This window comes from Danio rerio, chromosome 10 (assembly GCF_049306965.1).
Source record: "Danio rerio strain Tuebingen ecotype United States chromosome 10, GRCz12tu, whole genome shotgun sequence".
Lineage (NCBI taxonomy): Eukaryota > Metazoa > Chordata > Actinopteri > Cypriniformes > Danionidae > Danio > Danio rerio.
The window spans coordinates 39,201,008-39,221,546 of NC_133185.1; the positions used below are offsets into that span (position 1 = coordinate 39,201,008).

At 37.5% G+C, this 20,539-nt stretch overlaps 2 protein-coding genes and 1 pseudogene across 3 annotated transcripts in view; 2 read left to right on the top strand and 1 right to left on the bottom strand.

Moving 5' to 3' along the window:
- Positions 1-20,539, top strand: part of stard13a (StAR related lipid transfer domain containing 13a) — a 229,806-nt gene that overhangs the window by 19,935 nt on the left and 189,332 nt on the right. The window lies entirely within an intron of this gene.
- Positions 1,239-16,746, top strand: LOC110437759 (serine protease HTRA2, mitochondrial-like; annotated as a pseudogene).
- Positions 16,956-20,223, bottom strand: LOC141374981 (serine/threonine-protein kinase pim-2-like). Its single transcript, XM_073915029.1, has 7 exons — positions 19,841-20,223; positions 18,893-19,336; positions 18,440-18,534; positions 18,215-18,265; positions 17,719-18,094; positions 17,245-17,418; positions 16,956-17,158 (listed from the first exon to the last, which is right to left on the bottom strand). Exons 1-7 carry the CDS (start codon positions 20,124-20,126, stop codon positions 17,058-17,060), a joined length of 1,527 nt encoding a protein of 508 aa, XP_073771130.1. The 5' UTR covers positions 20,127-20,223; the 3' UTR covers positions 16,956-17,057.

Below are 20,539 nucleotides of genomic sequence, written 5' to 3' on the forward strand. Positions count from 1 at the left end.
ACAATTCTCCAGGGGAGGGGCTTGGACTAGATGTGAGTTTCTGCAGATATTGTGTGATATGGACGTTTATAAATGAAACTAAAAGGACAGTTACTGTTCAATTTTATTGGTTATTCATAATATGTAATGTAATCGTAATCTTGGCAAGCAGTTTTGAAGAATTTGATTTACCCATTCAAACAGAATGCCCATGTATACTTCCCGAGAGTAGTATAGGTATAGTTACTAGCCATGTCAAGCTGGAATATAGCAGCTATTCATTTCCATCAGTCTTGGTGCATACTTTAACTACACAAGAGTCAAGTTTTACTTTAAAAACTCTTTGGAATTTTTTTTTTTTTTGGGGGGGGGGGGGGGGGGGGGTCTCCAACAACAGGCTGATGGGCATTCAAGGTCAAAGAACACTTTCATTGTCTTAGAATATGCATTTATTTTTACCAAATTATGGCAGCGACTCTCATATGATTGTTAAGCAATTAATTTGTTTCTACACCCCTCCCTAACGCGATGCTAATCTGCGCTGATTGGTCCTATTGTACTCTGTTGTGATTGGTCAACAGCGTTCAGCGTGAGACGGAGAGAAATGGCCACCATGGCTTATCAACAATATTGAAGTAGTCAGAGTGCAGAGTGTATGTGTGAGTATACCTGCCAACACTCACGTTTTTTTTCCGGGAGTCTCCCGTAATTTCAGACCCATCTCCCGCCACCCTCCCGTTTTGTTATTTATCCCGGAAACTGATGATGGCCATAGCAACGACAAGTGCCAGTGGATTGTGCATTTAAATGCAAACGCATTTAAATCCATAAACAAAGCGGCACGCGTCGCATTTTCATCATGGCATTAGACGTGATATGAGAATATAAAGAGTTAACCAGATGCACTACAAGCATAAGTAGTAAAAAACAATAAAATACATAATTTGTAGAGAAAACAAAGAGGCAACCATTTTAATTACACATACTTACACTTGTGACATAGAGAAAGAAACTGATCCATAAACTGTGTACTGTAAAGTTCCTGTCGAGCTCTGACAAAGTCCCATACGTCAACAGACTTTTCTGATCTAAAGCACTCATCAGAAAAATGACAGGAACACAGCACAAGCCTGGGCTGTAATGTTGAGGTATTTTTGCCAAAATAAACCTCAACCACTGACTCTTCACTGTTTCATCTTTGAGTAGAGAAAATAACACTAACTTTCCCCTCACACTTCAGAGCACAGCGTCTTCGCGACATGATTCAACTGGCGTCTGCTGCAGTGTCCTTCTTCTTTTTCTTTGCTACTGTGTTTGTGGGCGGGGCTGGGTTTTTTTAATTTTCCCGGGATTACGCGTGCAACAAATAGGCGGGGCCAGGCCTGGAATAAGAACTCAGGAGCTCCTGGGCACATTATCTTGTAAGGCCCCCTACCTGGCCCTACCCCTATAGTTGAATTTAAAAAATAATAATAATATAATATTTTTTTATTAAAATGAATCTATAATTTGTTGCCCACATATTTAAATAAATGATATATAGTACATATGTATTTACAAAGATTTAACTTATTTTTCAAAGCATTGAATAAAAATACTAATAAAATGAATGTTTTTTTAGTATACTTGTACAAGTTCACTGAAACAGTACTATATATATATATATATAATTTTTTAAGGGTAATGCTGAAAACCTGAACATTGACTTTTATAGTAGTTATTTTTCCTGCTATGGAAGTCAATAGCTAGAGGTTTTCAGCATTATTGAAAATGTCTTCTTTTGTGTTTAACAGAAGAAAGAAACTCATAACGAGTTCAAATATGCAGAGGGTGAGTAAATGATGGAATCATTTTTATTTTTACTATTGATTTCACTGTTAATTTAAGTTATTGAGTTTAATTTAAAAGCCTCACAAAAATACTTTATTCATTCATTCGTTTATTTTCTTTTCGGCTCAGTCCTTTTATTAATCTGGGGTCACCACAGCGGAATGAACCGCCAACTTATCCAGCATATGTTTTTACGCAGCGGATGCCCTCCCAGCTGCAACCCATCTCTAGGAAACATACATACATACTCATTCACACTCATGCACTACGGACAATTTAGCCTACTCAATTCACCTGTACCGCATGTCTTTGGACTGTGGGGGAAACCATAGCACTCGGAGAAAACCCACGCATACGCAGGAAGAACATGCAAACTCCACACAGAAATGCCAACCGACTTAGCTGAGGCTCGAACTTACGACTTTCTTGCTGTGTGGTGACAGCACTACCTACTGCGTCGCCAAATTACTTTATTATTTGATATAAAACTAATTTTTTTTTATTTATTAAAATAATTCCCAATTATTAAAAAGCCTTTTCAGTGTCAGTTTTCAGCCAAATGCATCTAGAATTTTCAGTTTCAATCAACAAGCTTCATTTCGGTGCATCTCTAATCTTGCTATAAGAGGGTCTTTTTGCATTGCACAACTCAAAAACAAGGCGGCAAAACATCTAATTATTATAAACATTTTAAATTATAAACATTTAATTACTACAAAAATAGAACCAAACCATTTTTCCCCAAATGTCATTATTATTAACACAATTATTGTTATCAGACATTTATAAAACACTTATTTAACGTGTTGAAGCAACTCAATTCTTAAGTTTATTGGGGGCAACTTGACTGTTTTATGTTCAACTCACTTACATTTATAAAAACAATCAAGTTAACCTAATTCTTTACTTTTTTATCATTTCTATTGTTAAAACATTCTCACATTTCGCAGGGTTGTAAAACCCAACAATGTTTTAACACTACACATATATTTACAATATTTTTTGTTAATTCGGTTTAATTTCTGAATGTTAAGTAATCAAAAGTGGTAGTTGTAGTAGTTGTTGTTGTTATTAATAATGCTGTTGTCATTTTCACTGACATTATTACTATCATTATTATTATTGTACTATCTATCTATTATATGTTTTATTTAAATCTTTATTATTCTTGCTTCATTTTTTTGAATTGTTGTATATTTTTGTGTTCTCTTGTGTATATACTTTGTTTGACTTGTTCACCCAGTTACCTTTACATGCGCGCGCTCAACAGGATTGTTTTTTTCAGCAGGGTGTTTTATGTTGATTCTCTCTATAGAGACTTTTTGGATCACTTGTTTCTATTTTAAGATGACCAGATGGTTTTAGTTTCAGTTGTGTTTGGGAATTGTGACTAATATTACACTCTTTCTTTCAGACACCCCTTTTCTGGCCGTGAGGTTCCCATCTCGAATGGTTCTGGCTTTATAATAAGTAGTGATGGCCTGATAGTGACAAATGCCCATGTGGTCGCCAACAAGCGTGGTGTTCTTGTCAAACTGACCAATGGTGAGACTTACAACGCCACAGTTCAGGATGTGTACCAGGCTGCAGACATCGCCACCATCAAAATCAATGTTAAGGTACAGATGGAGCTTTGAGGTTGTACTGTTAACATATGTAATCTTTTGGGGATATTTAATTTTTTAATTAGGGATGCACCGATCCTGATACTTGGATTGGATATCGGTTTGATACTGCATATTTTTACTGGATCGGGTATCGGCCAGCAGGTACCGATCCAAATCCCATCTTGCACGTGCTCTATATTCTGTGTAATTTATAAGCAAACAAAAGCCAGAAAGGTAGCCTTTTATAAGACAGTAGAAAGTTGTCTTGTAGGCCTACTGTATCCCAAATGTTTTGAAGCCATTCTATAGTTTAATGTGAAGTACAGATCAATATTCACATGGTTAAATTCATGTTCAGTTCTGCGCTTCCCTCCGCTTCGCCTGTCAATCATTCTCCAATTTATTTACAATTCAAACTGCGTGTCACGTTCATGAAAACATGAAAAACTTTCTCCAAGACTATTTGTTCCTGTTAATTTAAATAAATATTAATTTATTATATTACATTATATTAATTTATTCTAATATAATATATATTAAATTGGTTCATTTCGATCTGAAACGACGAGTTCATTTCTTTTTCTAAATCATGTAGCTGTTAGATCAGCAGATCGCATTCGCAACACTGGAACTGAGTGGGTTATTACCTGCTCTTCACACACAAAGTAGGCCTACCTGAAATTTAAAACTAGAAAAGGCTCAATAATACATTGGACAGATCCTTAACACACTGATTTCTTCCCTTTTTACTGCTGTTTTGGATTGGAAGCTGTCTCAGTGATGCATCAAGCACTTTCAATTCAATTCAATTCAATTCAGCTTTTTTTGTATAGCGCTTTTACAATGTAGATTGTGTCAAAGCAGCTTCACATAAATGGTCATAGTAACTGGAACAGTGTGGTTCAGTTTTTAGTGTTTAAGTTCAGTTCAGTTCAGTTTAGCTCAGTTCAGTGTGATTTAATCATTACTGATAGTTCAAACACTGAAGAGTCAATTTCATCGATGCGTAGCTCTACCAATCCTGAACCATGCGAGGCAGTGGCGACAGCGGAGAGGGAAAAAAAACTTCACCTGATGGGAGTGAAGAAAAAAAACCTTGAGAGAACCAGACTCAGTTGGGCACGACCATTTTAATTTCTCCGCTGGCCAAAAGTCTTGTGCAGAGCTTCATTCGCCGTGGTTTAGGCTGGAAGATGGCCTCAGCGAAGACTCGTCTGTCCCTGGAGCGTCACTGGAATCAGACTCATGTTCTCCACTCTCCACGACCATCAGCGCAGCAGCAGCTCAGGATATGGCCTGGTCCCGGATATGGAATCCTTGGGATCATCACGTCGCTGGTCTTGGATCCAATCAGTGACTCCGCATAATCTGAGGACCTCGGGATGAGTATCCCCAGGTGAAAATAGAGAATAAAGAAAATAATTAGCGTAGCTGCTGTTCATAGTGTTTATAAGCAAGATGCAGAAGCCTGTGTGGAACCCGCTAGGTGATGCATTGAGTGTATGCTTTACTAAACAGATAGGTCTTTAATCTAGTTTTGAACTGGGAGAGTGTGTCTGAGCCTCGGACGTTATCAGGAAGGCTATTCCAGAGTGTAGGAGCCATGAAAGAGAAGGCTTGACCTCCTTTTCTTGACTTTGCTATTCTAGATACTACCAGAAGCCCTGAATTTTGAGATCTTAAAGAGCGAGTTGGTTTGTAGCGAGACAGAAGGTTGGTTAGATAAACAGGAGCTAGATTATTTAGAGCTTTATAGGTGAGAAGTAATATTTTAAATTCAATACGAAACTTAACAGGCAGCCAGTGTAAGGAGGATAAAATTGGGGTGATATGATCATATAGACCTGGTAAGAACTCTGGCAGGTGCATTTTGTACTAATTGAAGTTTGTTAATAGAGGATGCTGGGTAGCCAGCAAATAGAGCATTACAGTAATCCAGTCTCGAAGTCATAAAAGCATGGACTAGCTTTTCTGCATCTGAGATGGATAGCATACTTCGTAATTTAGCGATATTTCTCAGATGAAAGAAGGCAGTTTTTGTGACATGGGATATATGATTTTCAAAAGTTAGATTGCTGTCTAATATGACACCCAGATCTTTTATAGTAGAGCTAAAACTAACTTTGTATCCCTCTAATTGTAAATTGAGTTGCGAGATCTGCTGTGTGCAAGATTTAGGTCCAATAAGTAATAATTCTGTTTTGTCTGAGTTTAAGAGAAGAAAATTGTTGGTCATCCAGTCTTTAACATCTCTGATACACTCAGTTAGTTTAGACAGTTCAGACATCTCATCAGGTTTAGTTGAAATATATAATTGAGTATCATCTGCATATCAGTGAAAGCTGATCCCATGTCTTCTAATAATGTCTCCCAGTGGTAGCATTTAAATTGTAAACAGTAAAGGGCCTAAAACTGATCCTTGAGGCACCTCATACTTTACTGGGCTGACTTGTGAAGGCTGTCCATTAATATTCACAAACTGGTAACGGTCAGTTAAGTATGACTTAAACCATTGTAGAGCTTGTCCCTGGACACCTGTAGACTTTAAGCGATTTATGAGGATATTGTGGTCAATGGTGTCAAATGCCGCACTAAGATCGAGTAAAACTAATAGCGAGATGCACCCTTGGTCAGCAGCTAAGAGTAAATCATTGGTTATTTTCACTAATGCGGTTTCTGTACTGTGATGAGCCCTGAAACCTGACTGAAACACTTCAAAAATATTGTTTGTCTGCAGAAAGGAGCATAATTGAGTGGAAACAACTTTTTCTAGTATTTTAGACATAAATGGAAGATTTAAAATAGGCCTATAATTAGCTAAGTTGTTGGTGTCTAGTTGCGGTTTCTTAATAATAGGCTTAATAACAGCTAGCTTGTAAGAGTTTGGAACATGGCCTATAGATAACGAAGAGTTGATAATGTTAAGAAGAGGTTCTCCTATAGCAGGTAGCAGCTCTTTCAGTAATTTTGTTGGAATTGAGTCCAGCATACACGTAGCTGGTTTAGAGCTATTTATAATTTTTACTAACTCTTCATGTTCTATGATTTTGAAGCAGTGTAGGTTATTATTATGATTCAATGAAATATTTACAGGATTTGGAGTATAAGCCGGTGCAGAAAGTTTGGCATCTCCTATTTTCTGTCTAAAGCCTTCTATTTTATTACTGAAAAAATTCATGAAGTCATCACTACTAATTTGCGGTGGAGTAGTTTGTTCCAAGGATGACCGATTATTTGCTAATTTAGAGATGGTGTTAAATAAAAATCTAGGATTGTTATGATTATTTTCTATCAGTTTGCGCAGGTGCTCGGTCCTGGCAGATTTTAGAGCCCTCCTATAGCTGGCCATACTGTCTTTGTACGCAATTCTAAAGACCTCTAAATTAGTTTTTTTCCATTTACATTCCAGGGCGCAGGTTGCTGTTTTGAGCGCACGAGTATGACTATTATACCATGGTATAGTTTTAATCTCTCTAGCCTTTTTTAATTTGATGGGTGCCACAGTATTTAGTGTGCTAGGAAAGATGGCATCCATACTGCTGGTTACTACATCAAGATCATTTGAGTTTGGGGGTGCATTACGAAATAGAGAGAGATCAGGTAAGTTATTTATAAATTCATCTTTAGTTGACGGAACAATAGTTCTACTAGGGCGGAGTATTGGAGCGGGTTTGCTGATTTCAGGTAAACACAGCTTATATAGTAAGAGGTAGTGATCTGTAATATCATCACTTTGTGGTATAATGTCTACGTCAATAACCTCGATTCCATAAGACAGAATTAGATCTAATGTATGCTTTAAGCGATGGGTTGGACCCACAACGTTTTGCTTTATCCCAAGTGAGTGTATTAAATCCATAAACGCAAGCCCTAATGTATCATTAGCGTCATCTACGTGGATGTTAAAGTCACCTACAATTAGCGTTTTATCAGTTTTGACTAGTAAGTCAGAAATAAAATCAGAAAATTCTTTTAGAAATTTGACATAGGGTCCTGGGGGTCTATATATGGTGATTAAAGCGAGAGATAACATAGGTTTTTGCATAGTATCTGGAAGCTGAACATTAAGCGATAATATTTCAAAGGAGCTAAACATAAGTCCGTTTCTCTGTTTAATATTAAGGAAATCACTAAAGATTTGACGAGCCTCATGTTTATATAAGAATCCTGGAGGAGTTGCTTCATTTAAGCTAATATAGTCATTTTGTTTCAGCCAGGTTTCAGTGAGACAGAGTGCATTAAGATTGTTTTCTGTTATTATTTCATTAATGATAAGTGCTTTAGGTGCAAGTGACCTGATGTTTAGGAGACCAAGTTTTACGAAATTTGTATTTTCACTTTCAACTGGTTTTTCTGTTTTGATTCTTACTAGATTTTTTCTGGAGCACACAGTACGTTTATTTCCTAATCTAATAATACGAGGAACAGACACAGTCTCTATAGGATTTGCCAGATATGCGTTACTGATGTTTAAGTGGGGTGAACAAGAGTCTAGGTGGCTATAATGTGAATTTTGTAAATTTTTATCTGCTAGTCAGATGGTGCGAAGTAATCTGGAGATGTTGTCCGACAGGAGTTCAGCTCCGGCTCGACTGGGGTGCAGGCCGTCAGGACGGAAGAGCCTAGGACGCTCCCAGAAAAGATTCCAGTTATTAGCAAAGAGCAATTTCTGTTCTTTACACCATGTTATTAGCCATTCATTCAGAGCTAAAAGTCTACTGAACCTTTCATTTCCTCGGCGGTAGGTAGGAAGTGGCCCAGAAACGATGATCTGCGTGGCGGGCGAGGTGCGTCTCGATCAGGCTCCTGAAGTCCTTCTTCAGGATCTCCGACTGCCGGAGCCCGGTGTCGTTTGTCCCCACGTGGAGGACAACGGCACCAGGGCTCTCGGCAGCGCCCAGGATGGTTGGAATCTGTGTAGAAATATTTCTCACACGGGCACCAGGAAAGCAGAAAGTACGTACTTTATTACCTTTTGAGGAAGCGGCACGGACGTGACGAACGATCGAGTCACCGATGATGGCCACATCGGGACCCGACTCGCGGAGAGGGGAGAAGCGGTTCTCCGTGGAGATCTCGAACACGGGAGGAGACGTTCTGCCCCGAGATCTGGGAAGCACCTTGCGCGGCTGCACCCAGGCGCCGTGGTAGCCGGGTGTCGGCGTGAACGACGCCTGGCTGAGCCGCGCCCCGGGTGCGCTGGGCCTGGACAGAGAAGGACGCGGGGTTGAGGTAGAGGGAATGATGTGGTTGTAATTTCCACGTACCTTAGATGATGAGGCGGCCTTAGCATTAGGTACAACAAGCAGTTGTTCCCGTAGCCGCGACCGTCTCACCAGAAGCGCCCGGATCTGGGACTCCACTTCTTCCAGCTCCAGCTCCAACGCCTCCATCGATGCTTCTCCTGCACACAAGGACAGAGACGGAAGCGACATTTTACGGGGTAAAGAGCAAAGCCAGTAAGTCAAAAGTGTATGGTAAAAGAGGTCGGTAGCTTTAGCTGACCAGCGGCGCTAGCAGGCTAAAGCTACAAACAACAGGCGGATGCTCGAGGGACAGACCGTTTTTAAAGCAGTTTTGTTTGTATAAATGTATTAAGGGTTTGGTCACCCTAAGTAGGAGAGACAAATACTTAGCGAATGAGGAAGAATTTTATGATTAAGATTTAAATTGCGAGTAAATAGCAAGTCCAAACTTCAAGCACACGCATTATGTGACCCTTCACATACTGCCACTTCATTCACACACTGGCTGATGTGACGTGTGCCTCTCTCTAGAATTATTCTGTAACATTAAAAGTTTCTGTTTTCTCATCCTTCCGACTGAGTTTATTCTTTCGAAGGGGAATACTTTTAGGATAGTTTGTAAGCCTGGCTCATTGTGGTCAAAGTTGTTGATTAAATTAATAAAAGTGAAACTGACAGGCACAATATTGATTGTCATTAACAGAAAATAATTAAGCCTCATATAGGTTACTCTGAAACTGTGAATATTTGACTGTAATTTTATTTATATCAATAGTTTATTTAACAGACCAGTTTGTGTTTTGATTAGGGTCAATAGTGGTAGCCTGTTGCAGAGTTCAAAGAAAAATCTTACTATTAAAAAAGGAAACATAAGCTGGACCACATCACCATAGAAACTGTATTATGCTTAAAAAAATGGCACAATATCAGGATCGGATCTGTATTGGTCGATACTCAGAATTTTGGGATCGAAATCGAATCAGTTCCAAAAAGATGGTATCGGTGCATCATTATTTTTGAGTCATAGTTTAATATGGTAAGAACAAGGACTCATTTTATTTTATTAATTTACATTTTTAGTAAAAGGTCTTTATCAAATGAGTAATTTCTTTTTGAATTTTGTTCATTTAAGAATTAAACCTATAGAATCAAAATTGTGTCACTGTTAGTACATTAAAAGTGTGAGGTCAATATGATTTTTAATGTTTTTAATGGCTCTACATTAACTTTTTTGATCACCAGCCTATATGGCTAGTAGTTTTTCAACTTTACTAGCCACTCGCCATTTTCACTTTTGTTTTTGGGAAAATATATTTGCAAAATTACTTGATTTAGATGTGTTGTGTATGACATTGCTCAATGAGCATGAGCGGTAGTGGTTTCATGGTGTTGCATTGTAATTGGTTATTATTTCAGGGCTCAACATTAAGGTTGTACCAATTTTTTCTCTGGCCACACTGGAAAATAAATAAATAAATAAATAAATAAATAAATAAATAAATAAATATTTCTCAGCCAAAAATGTTAAATAATTTTAAAATTTCAAAAACTAGCAAAATATATGTTGTAATATGCACACACTTTTTATTAAATAAAACTTAAATAACAATTATTGTCATGTAGCCTGTCTAAAACTATGAAAAAGAGGTCTGTCCTAGCTCCAAGACCAAGGTCTCAGATCAGCAGTTAACTATACATTAAATTTAATCTATTAAATAAATGTTACTGAAACAAATGATAATTAAATCATATTAACAAAAAGAAAGCAGGTGAAAAACATACCGTGTGCAATAATGAAAGGATGATCAAACGCACACAGTTAACGTTAGGCCCATTAATAATCTGTTCAAAGATTGTTTAAAGCTAAAGCTGCAACTGCTGCTGCATACATAAAATACCTTCTTTTTTTTTAAATCTCGAGCTCTTGAAAATGGTGGATGTGTATCGCTTTTTGTGAAGTCTATTTCAAACAGAACCGATCGCAGCATTGTGTTTCCGGTCAAGGTTGCTTCACGCATGGAAATGGGATCGTGCACGCTTTTAAAAAATTGCGTGCATCACATAACATTCTGTATTCATCTGCTTTCTTTTGCTTGCGTGAACACAGTTGTTTTTGTCAGTCGGGCTGCTTCTCATTTCTAGAGGTTCATCCTTATTGTTGAACCCTACTTCAAAAAAAAAATACAATTTAAAAATGATTTTCGACCAGCCAAAGTGACTAGTGGGAGTGGCTGTCTAATCCGCCACAGCCGAAGTCTACCTGCGGTTGGTGGGTGTTAATGTCAAGCCCTGGTGTTAACCCATTAATCTGATTATACTGTATTTAGGCTACATACACACTGTAATATTTCAGGAGGAACCGCCGCATACAAATATGGAAATAAACTCGAAATTGTAATAACCTTAGTGACATTTGGTTTTGTATCCTCAGATTTTTAAACGCAGTAGTATTACAGCAACTAAAGAATAATTATAGTCAACAATTTTAGGTAAACCAACAGTAACAGAGGAGGCTTTAATGTTTGGAACGCCATTTTTGCAATTGATTTTTGACTGTTTTCTTTTACCACAGTTCTAGTACATGGCCATATAGTCTGACATAGTGTCATTGTGTTCTCTGTCTTGTCCCAGAATCCTTTACCAACGTTGCGTCTTGGCAAGTCATCTGATGTGCGTCAAGGTGAATTTGTGGTTGCCATGGGGAGCCCCTTTTCTCTTAAAAACACCATCACATCTGGAATCGTCAGCTCTGCTCAGAGAGGCAGTAAAGAACTGGGTCTCTCCAACTCCAACATGGACTACATCCAGACGGACGCTACCATAGATGTAAGAGCACTGGAAACTGGGTGGTGTTGCATGCAAAAAAAAAAAACTATGTTATAATTTAATGAATTGCATTCCATCACTCAATCACAATTCTGCTTTACAGTTTGGAAATTCAGGAGGGCCTCTCATACACCTGGTGAGTCGCTGACATTTGCTCAACTCACTGCTTCTGCCTTTTGGTTTAAAGGGTCACGAAACACCAAAACACATTTTTGAGTTGTCAATAGTCATATATATGTCTCACGCTGCTAAAAACACTCTTAGGACACATATTTAACAGTAAAAGTGAAAATTGGTTGTTTTTGCTTTATTTCAAACAAATTCGTTCTTCCGATTTGAAAAGAAATTTTGAAGCTACGTCAAGGCCATGTATGAGGTGCCGTATAGGATTTAAATCAAACTTTGCTTATCAACACATACATAAAACACGTGTATATACACCTATAAATTACTCGCATTTACACCTATACTACTGGATGTTCAAAACAACATGGATGAAACTTGTGTATATACATAAAAGCTTGATGCATGAATACACCCACATACACACGCACATGCATATAAACTCGATCCTCACATAAACACTCACATTAACACACGCACATACATATAAACTTGCTGCATGCAAACACACCTATACACACTTGCATATACATATAAACTTGATCTATGCATGTACACCCATAAACTCTCACATAAGAATATAAACTTGATGTGTGCATAAACACCCAAATGACACTTGTGCAAACATACAAAATAAAATTCACAAACATATATACAGTTAGTTGTGTATATACATATATGCAAGTGATTTCATATGTGTGTATGCATGAATTTTCACAGTAAAAGGCAGTTATTTTACTTTAAAAGGAAGTCGTTTAATTTCAACGTAAAAGTCCTTTGAGTGTAATGAACAAGATTATTATTTGTCATGAATCAGGTTATTGCAAACCTTAAGAAACAGAAATAATGTGATTATTAGAGGAATTACATCTGTTGAAATATGAAAATAGATTATGCTAATTCTAAAAAATAAATAAATAAAAAGGTAATGCAAAGGAATGCTCCTGCAAAATTAAAGGTTTATTATGCAATTAAATTATTGGAAATGTTATTATGGTTTAATAAATATAAAGTTGCTTAAGTAATCATTTTGAATAAAATATGTTTGTCTAATATTAGTTTTTTATGTTTGTTTTATTATTGGTGTCACCATTCGTCAAGGGTTATGATACACACTTATGTCCAGTAGGGGGCAGGAATGCACTTAAGTGGGTTTTCCTGTCACCAATAAACAGGCTAATGCACCAAAATGCTGGATGCCAGCTGCTGTAAAAATATAAGTAGTAGTTATTAAACACAAAAGGAGTGTCCTGATAATATATATAGCTTTTCCATGGGGGTTAACTTGACCAACATGATGAGCAGAGACTTTTAATCAGTGTTTTTTTTTTTGTTTTGTTTTTTTGTTTATTGTATATGCTAAATAATTAACAATCAAAATGATACCAAAATCTTGCAATTTTGACACCCACATTGTAAAAACATATAAAAAGCATAATAATTATAAAAATGTAAAAAACAAAACAAAAAGACTATAGGCTACATTAACATTTGCAATAGAATAGAGGAGTTTAGTTTGAGTATACATTTATATTTATAATTCTGGTTGCTTTTTGAACGTCCTTTAAGGGTTCTATCTGTCCATTTATATTTGTGTATGTAATTACCTAATTAAATGAAAAGGTTTTAAATAAAAATATTTCTTATTTTGAATAGTCTATTTATATAGACTAATATTTTATATAACATATGTTCATAATTTAACATATTTAATCCCTCTATTAATCACATTATTTCTATTTCATAAGCTTTGCAATAACCAGATTCTTTATAAATGTTTGTGAATTTTATTTCTTTATTTTTTTTTTGTATGTTTGCGCGAGATGTTATAGGTGTGTTTGCTTGCAATGAGTTTGTGTATGTGCGCGTGTTGTTGAGGTTGTATATGCATAAACTGAGTTTATATGTATATGTGAGTATGTATAGGTGTGTTTGCATGCAGCAAGTTTATATGCATGTGCGTGTGTTAATGTGGGTGTATTCATGCGTCAAGTTCATATGTATATACACAAGTTTCTTCCATGTTGTTTTGAACATTCAGTAGTATAGGTGTATATGCAAGTAATTTATAGGTGTATATACACGTGTTTTATGTATGTGTTGATAAGCAAAGTTTGATTTAAATCCTATACGGCACCTCATAGCCATGAGCTCCTTGTGTAAATTCCTTGTGTCTGTACCGGCGGGTACAATGTGACGTCTTTGAGCTTTCATCATTAATTCAAGAGAAAGACGAACCAATCAGTGCGCTCTATTGTATATAAGGTGCAACTTTATTAATATGCATGATAGCTTCAAAAACTACCTGTTACAGTAATCAGAGAGACGCGACGTTGTGTTGCTAACCGTAAATAAAACAAGTGGAAGAAGAAGAATTGTTCAGAGACATGGGTCGTCAGTGTTGTTTATAAACTTGCCACAACAAAGGTTTTGTTTCATTTCCCCGCGATGAGAAAGGACCCACATTTGTGGACTACAGTGGTCTTCTAACACGCAACAAAATTATGTTTGTAAGGAACATTTTTACCCGAGAGCTTTTTGTATGTATAAATGGTGAAATCCAGATTTGCCACTCGTCTTCTTATAAAAAAAATCGCAAATCCAGTTCGCGTTGATTGTCCTGTCTCTATGGATTTGGTAAGTAAGCAATCGGTGTTCCTTGTTATTCAGATGGCGAAGTAGGCCATTAAAACTACACTCTTCTAGCAGTTCCTCGGATCCAATATGTCGTTTGTCATGGGGGGCACGCATGAAATGTTCTTGAATGAAAATGAAAGTGCCAAACTGCAGTTAAAGTCGACAAATTAAGAATGAAAATCCCCGAAATTACATGACACTCCGGAGGAAACGTGGATAGCGTGGTGACACAATGACGTTAATCGTATTATGTGCTTTAACATGTAAAACGGGATCATGAAAGGAACATTCAAAAAGCAACTCATGCAAACACCTTAATCATATTATTGTTTTAATCAGATTAAGGCAAATAGTTAGATTACTGATGTCCACAAAATCATTGCTTTATCTGTTAAACCGACAAGTGTAACACAAACTACTCTCCTGTCTTCATTTAGAATAAAAATTCCAAGTAACTCAACACAAGCAAAGGCAATTGTAGGCATAATAGTAGGAGTATTAGGGTAGGAGTATTTATAGCCACAGACATGCAACCTTTTTCAGGGGTAGAAAACTCCGGTTTTAGGCATTTAATTAGTGTGCTAGAACCACTCTACGAAATCCCAAGTAGAACGTATCTCACAGCTATGGTGGTACCCTCCTTGTACAATAAGGTAAAAGGCAAAGTTATTAGTGCACATTTAGTAGTTGACTACAGATTGCTGGACCTTCAGAGCAACACAGAGCTTCATGACTGTCATATAAAGAGCGTGAATTGTTTTCAAATGTTCATCAATATTGTATTGTACTGGCCATACTCTAGCCTTATGTAATAAACTGATGTGTCATGTTTGTACTCTTCAGGATGGTGAGGTCATCGGCATTAATACCATGAAAGTGACAGCAGGGATTTCCTTCGCTATTCCCTCAGACAGAGTCCGTCTCTTCCTTGACCGATCTGCTGACACGTTAAGAATGACCTCACAGCTGCTTGCTTTTGTCTGTGACAGAATTTTTTTCACTGACAGATGGTTATTGGGTCTTTTTTTCAGACTCTTGGTTTGGAGAATCGGGATCGAAAAGCCGTTACATTGGAGTGATGATGTTGACTTTGACCCCCAGGTGCCAAACACTTTTATTACAATTTTACAGGAGAGCAAAATTCATACATTATGGAATCTGCAGATTTTTGTTATTTACCACTAGATTTGGCTCTTAGAAATTCAAGTGCTGGAATACCTGGAAAATTGGCTTGTTTTGTTGAAAAGTGCTTAATTTATCAAGGAGAATTTGTATGCAATTTTCACGCCGAAAAATAAAAATGTTTGTGAATTTTTGTGACAATTTAATGCAAAAATACCCGCACAAACTACCGTCATTCCGAAGCAGTGATTTAAATGATATGAGAAGTGGCCAATCACAGTCAACCTTGTTTAGTTTTACCTGAAATGTAAGGGCGGGACAAAGGCCTTTCTGTGTTGCAGTGACAGAAAAAAACAACTGAAAAACAAATGTATTATGGGAATAATGCTTTTCAGATGTTTTTACTATGTTATTAGCAAGAGTAATTAAACCGCAGACATTGAAGTGTTTTTGGTTGAAGCAAATGTAATATTGATTGTTTTGCTGATCTGTCTATTAAACTATCAATTAATCAATCAATTTATCTATGAATCTATCAATCTATCTTATCTATTTATCAATCAATCCTTAAACCGTAAACTTTGCACTGAAGTGAGTCTTTTATTATCTTTAAATTCTCTTTTTCCCCTCCTCAGTATAATCGAAGAGCTAAGGATGCGAGACCCGTCCTTCCCTGATGTTTCTCATGGAGTTCTCATCCACCGTGTGATTGTAGGATCTCCAGCCAACAGGTGTGCTGCTCTCTGAACATGATGTTATCAGCTGTTGAGTAAGGCATCCTATTGATGATGTCATTTCCTGTTTTCTGTTTTGCAGAGCCGGAATGAAGCCAGGAGATGTTATTATTGAGATCAATGGGGTAAAGGTGAACACGTCGTAGGAGATATATAATGCTGTGAGGACCAGCAAAAGCTTAAATGTGGTGGTCCGCCAGGTCCGACATCAAGTCAAGTATTTAGTAAGATTAAGAAATGGTGAGTAATGAGAAGCTGTCATAGTTGGAGATGTTGTAAGAAAGGAATCATCTAAAGAGTTGAACAGTTTTAGCAAACGCTGGACATTCGTGTAGTAAACGTGTTTCTGGAAGCGTATGAAATAATGTGGATGATTCAGACTTCTGTACACTGGATAAACCTCAGTGTGTCTGCGCAAACTACACTATCAGTATTGATTTGAAGGAATATCACTGAATATTTTGTTTAGGATTGTCATGATGGCAACAAACACTCAAAGACCTTAATAAAACTGGGTGCTCTTATTGTGAAAATGCTGATGTTTTGTATTGAGTCTCACATTCTCATGTTACGACGTTTGTATTTTAATACATTTTTCTGAACAGCTCTGATTTCACAATAAACCATTGGAATATTTATGGATGATTTGCTTATGTCGCAGTGACTGATATGTTTAGGTTTTGGGTCAGCGCTGTACAGCATTCTGAAAAAGTGTATTTCTAAAAGTGCGCCGTAATGACGCCAGTGTCAACTGCAGTGTGTGTTGGAAAGGACTGGATGCTGTTTAAACCTCATTTTTGTCACCCCATACAAAACCATTTTAAATCCACACAATCTGACAACACTGGGGCTAGATCACAATATAAGCCACAACACAAGTGAGTTCAATAAAATATATCTTTATTACAGACATGTACAAAAATCAAATATACAAAACATTCTGCTAATGTGACTCAGAACTCCAGCATGGACCAGTCGTGGTAAGGCATCTCTTCTAGAGGAATTCTGCACTCTGGATTCTCATGCAGACAAGCCCTCATCATATCACAGCATTCTGTGAAGAAGAAATGGAGAGGTGAGGTTATTGTTATTATTATTATTAAGCTGTTTCACTTAATTGTTCTTTGATGAACATCTCACCTTGAGAGAGGGTAAATTTGGACCAGTCATGTTGGAGGTAGTACAGGTCATACGCTGATGGGAATTCTCCATGGAGCATTGTGAACAGAAGAACCCCAAGAGAATAGACCGTCGCTGGTTTGGCCCGGTAGCATCCTTTTTCATAAAACTCTGGCGGGATGTACGCTTCTGTGCCTGGAGGAGAGACGTTTAGTTTAGCATCATGTTGAATATATATACCAGATGGGCTTCAGCTGTGCTAATTAACCAGCTTTCAATACGTTTATTAATAATGCTTATGCACATTCATAACTAGTGTTGTCAAAAGTATCAACTACCAATCGATACCGACACTCATCACAGTCATATTTGCTGAGCATGTGAACACCAATGGCCAATCAGTGGTGTTTAACAGCGCTTAAATTGACTTGTTAAATGTCAGAATCGATTGGTACCGAAGTCGATACTTTTGACCACACTATTCAAAACACCTACCAGAGAAGATACTGTAGGCTGATTCCATCATGAAGTCTCCACACCCGAAGTCGATCAGCTTGACTTCCAGTGTGTCGGGGTTCACCAGCAGGTTTTGAAGCTTAATGTCCCGGTGGAACACCCCGCGGTAACAGCACACGTTGGCCGCATAAACAGCTTGCCTCATGATGGTATGTGCTGTTTTCTCACTGAGGACTCCTCCGCTGACTTTAAGGAATGCCTCCAGGTCCATGCTTGGACTAGGCCGCTCCATCACCATGACGTAATGTTTTTCAAAGATCTGCCAGTCCAGAAGCTGAATAATGTTCGAACACCTGGAGCCATCGCTGGCCATGTTTGCCAAGGTGATCTCTAGAGGAAGTGGCTGGTCACATGACTGAAAACAAAATAATAATGTTGGTTTTCAAACAAGGGTTTCTGACCACAGCCTGTGGTCTATAATAAATATAAGACTTTATAAACTGAACACAGCGAACAGAAAGTGTAGTCTACTCACAGAGCTGACATCTTGCATATTTGGGGTCTTCTGGACAAATTTAACTGCCACCTGTTTAAAGGAACAAGCGAACAATTAACATGTGCACGGAGATCATTTCATTCAGTCATAAATCCTGAACAGAGGTTTCATTCGTCAGCAGAAATGTCCAAACAATGAAAGCTCTGATGATGTTCTTTAAACAGGGAACTTCATCAGAGGATTTGAGTCTACAAAAATGAATACCTGCAGACCATCCTGTATGCGAATCCCCTCATACACGGAGCCGAAACCTCCTTCACCAAGCTGCTTTCCGAGTTTGTAGCGGCAGCTGATGTCATCTGTTAAAAATGAAAAAAATGTCATTAAATTATAAACCAAATAAAAACACAAACAGTTGAAGTCAGAATTATTGTCAGATTTCAGAACATGATAGTTTTAATAACTCATTTCTAATAACTGATGTCTTTTATCTTTGTCGTGATGACAGTACATCATATTTACTGGATATTTTCAAGATACCTGTGTTCAGCTTAAAGTTCTGAATACTTAAACTTTATTGCTCTGCATCATCTGGGAAATATTTAAAAAATATTAATAAAAAATCACAGGAGGGCGAATAATTTTGACTTCAACTGTATAATTTTACAAAGATTGATGAGCCTAAACAAATGTTCTGAACTCCAGCAATAAACTTACTATTGTCCAAGCAGGTCCCATCATCTGCTGTAGACTTCACAGCAGAGTCCTCTTGTGAGACCTGATCCGGTAAAGGGTTCCAGTTTTCATCCAGGGCAGAGTCACAGATGTCATCTGTTATGAGCTGCTGGCTCACTGGAGATTCATTGTCCTCATCAGATGGTGAACTTGGAGGACTATCAAGCTCTTGCCCCAGGCTGTCCTCACTGAGGGAGGATTCAATGTCTTCTGGGAAGTGAAGCTCTGCAGAGTCGTTCTCAATGACCACTGCAGAGTCAAAGCTGTTCATTTCCGGTTTAGAGTCCAAATCTTCGTCTGCTGGAGCATCAAGAGCTGGAGGTTGGAGAACTTCCAGCTCCAGGTTGCTCACAGCAGTGCAGAAGAATTTAGAGCTACTGATGGGCTCTGCGTGAAGTTCGTGGATCTCCTGCACACATAGCTGATCTAAAGAGAGGAAGGAACATCATTAATATGACTCTACAACTCTTTTTGATAAGATATTTGAACAGTTCATTTGCAGAAACATTACTCAATGTGTTTTATTGATGATCTTCATGGGTTTTCTGCATTGAATTAGCAAACAAGTAAACTATATATCTAAAGGCAAAGCTCACTGAAATAAAAAATCCTAATACAAATAATTCTTATTTTTTCTGTTTTTTACACAAAACTACAAATTCTGAAGAAAATTCCTGAAATCAGCAGCCATTAACCTTCATTGTAGGAACACAAAATACTGTGGAAGTCAATGGCTGAAAGCACCTCAAACAGGTTTAAGGAGTAAATTATGACAGAATTGTCTTGTTTATGTGAACTGTGGCTTTAAGAAACTCTTTCTAAAATGTCTTCCAGTAATGTTTATTTCTGATCTTTAAACACTTATGTGATGTGTTTGGTGTGTTTAACAGTATGCTTTAGTAATTAAAAGTGCTCATAAATCTATTTTACCAACAACAGTAGCTCTTCTTCTGGAAAAACAGGCGAAGAAGATGGGAGACAATTTGAGTTTCCTCTTTTTCTGTCTCCCTGCCTGTTTTCCAGCAGCGACGGCCGGGTCATCGGGCATCAGATGACGGTGATTCTCTGTCGTGCTGCCGGTGGGTTCGAGTGGCTCACGCGGTTGTTCGTTCGCACACTTAACACCAAACGCTTTCTTCAGACGGTTAATCAGTTTTGAAAATGCCATTTTATCACTGTACTGTTGAATCGCAGAAAGTACTGAACTACTAGACATCCAAAGAAGCTAATGAGAGTTTCTGCTACGTCAAAAAGCTTTATACTGTCACTGATGATGTCAGAGTTCCACAATTCCATTTGGTATTACGTAGAGACTTTTTAAAACACAACAAACTTCTAATGCAGGGCCGCGCTAGACTGACTGGCTCATTCGCCTTAATGTGCTCACACAGCCACCTGCTTATACACATTTTTTCCAATTATTAATTAAATTAATTTTGCACTTAGGCCTATGTATTTTTCTGTCATGCACAACTTTTTCTGCGTTTTACTTTTTATTACAATTATTGCCATGTTTATATATATTTATACGTGTGTGTGCGTGCGTGCGTGCGTGCGTGTGTGTGTGTGTGTGTGTGATTTTTTCATTTCTCATTTTATTTATTTTATATTTATATATTATATAAATTC

Bases quoted from the DNA above. Each gene is read 5' to 3' on its own strand.
- LOC141374981 (XM_073915029.1), bottom strand. From the start codon at position 20,126: ATGTCTAGTAGTTCAGTACTTTCTGCGATTCAACAGTACAGTGATAAA. The intron at 18,535-18,892 runs GTAAGTTTATTG...CATTTTTAACAG, and splicing joins TGGGACCTGCTTGGACAATA to ATGACATCAGCTGCCGCTAC. The intron at 18,266-18,439 runs GTATTCATTTTT...TCCTTTAAACAG, and splicing joins GCATACAGGATGGTCTGCAG to GTGGCAGTTAAATTTGTCCA.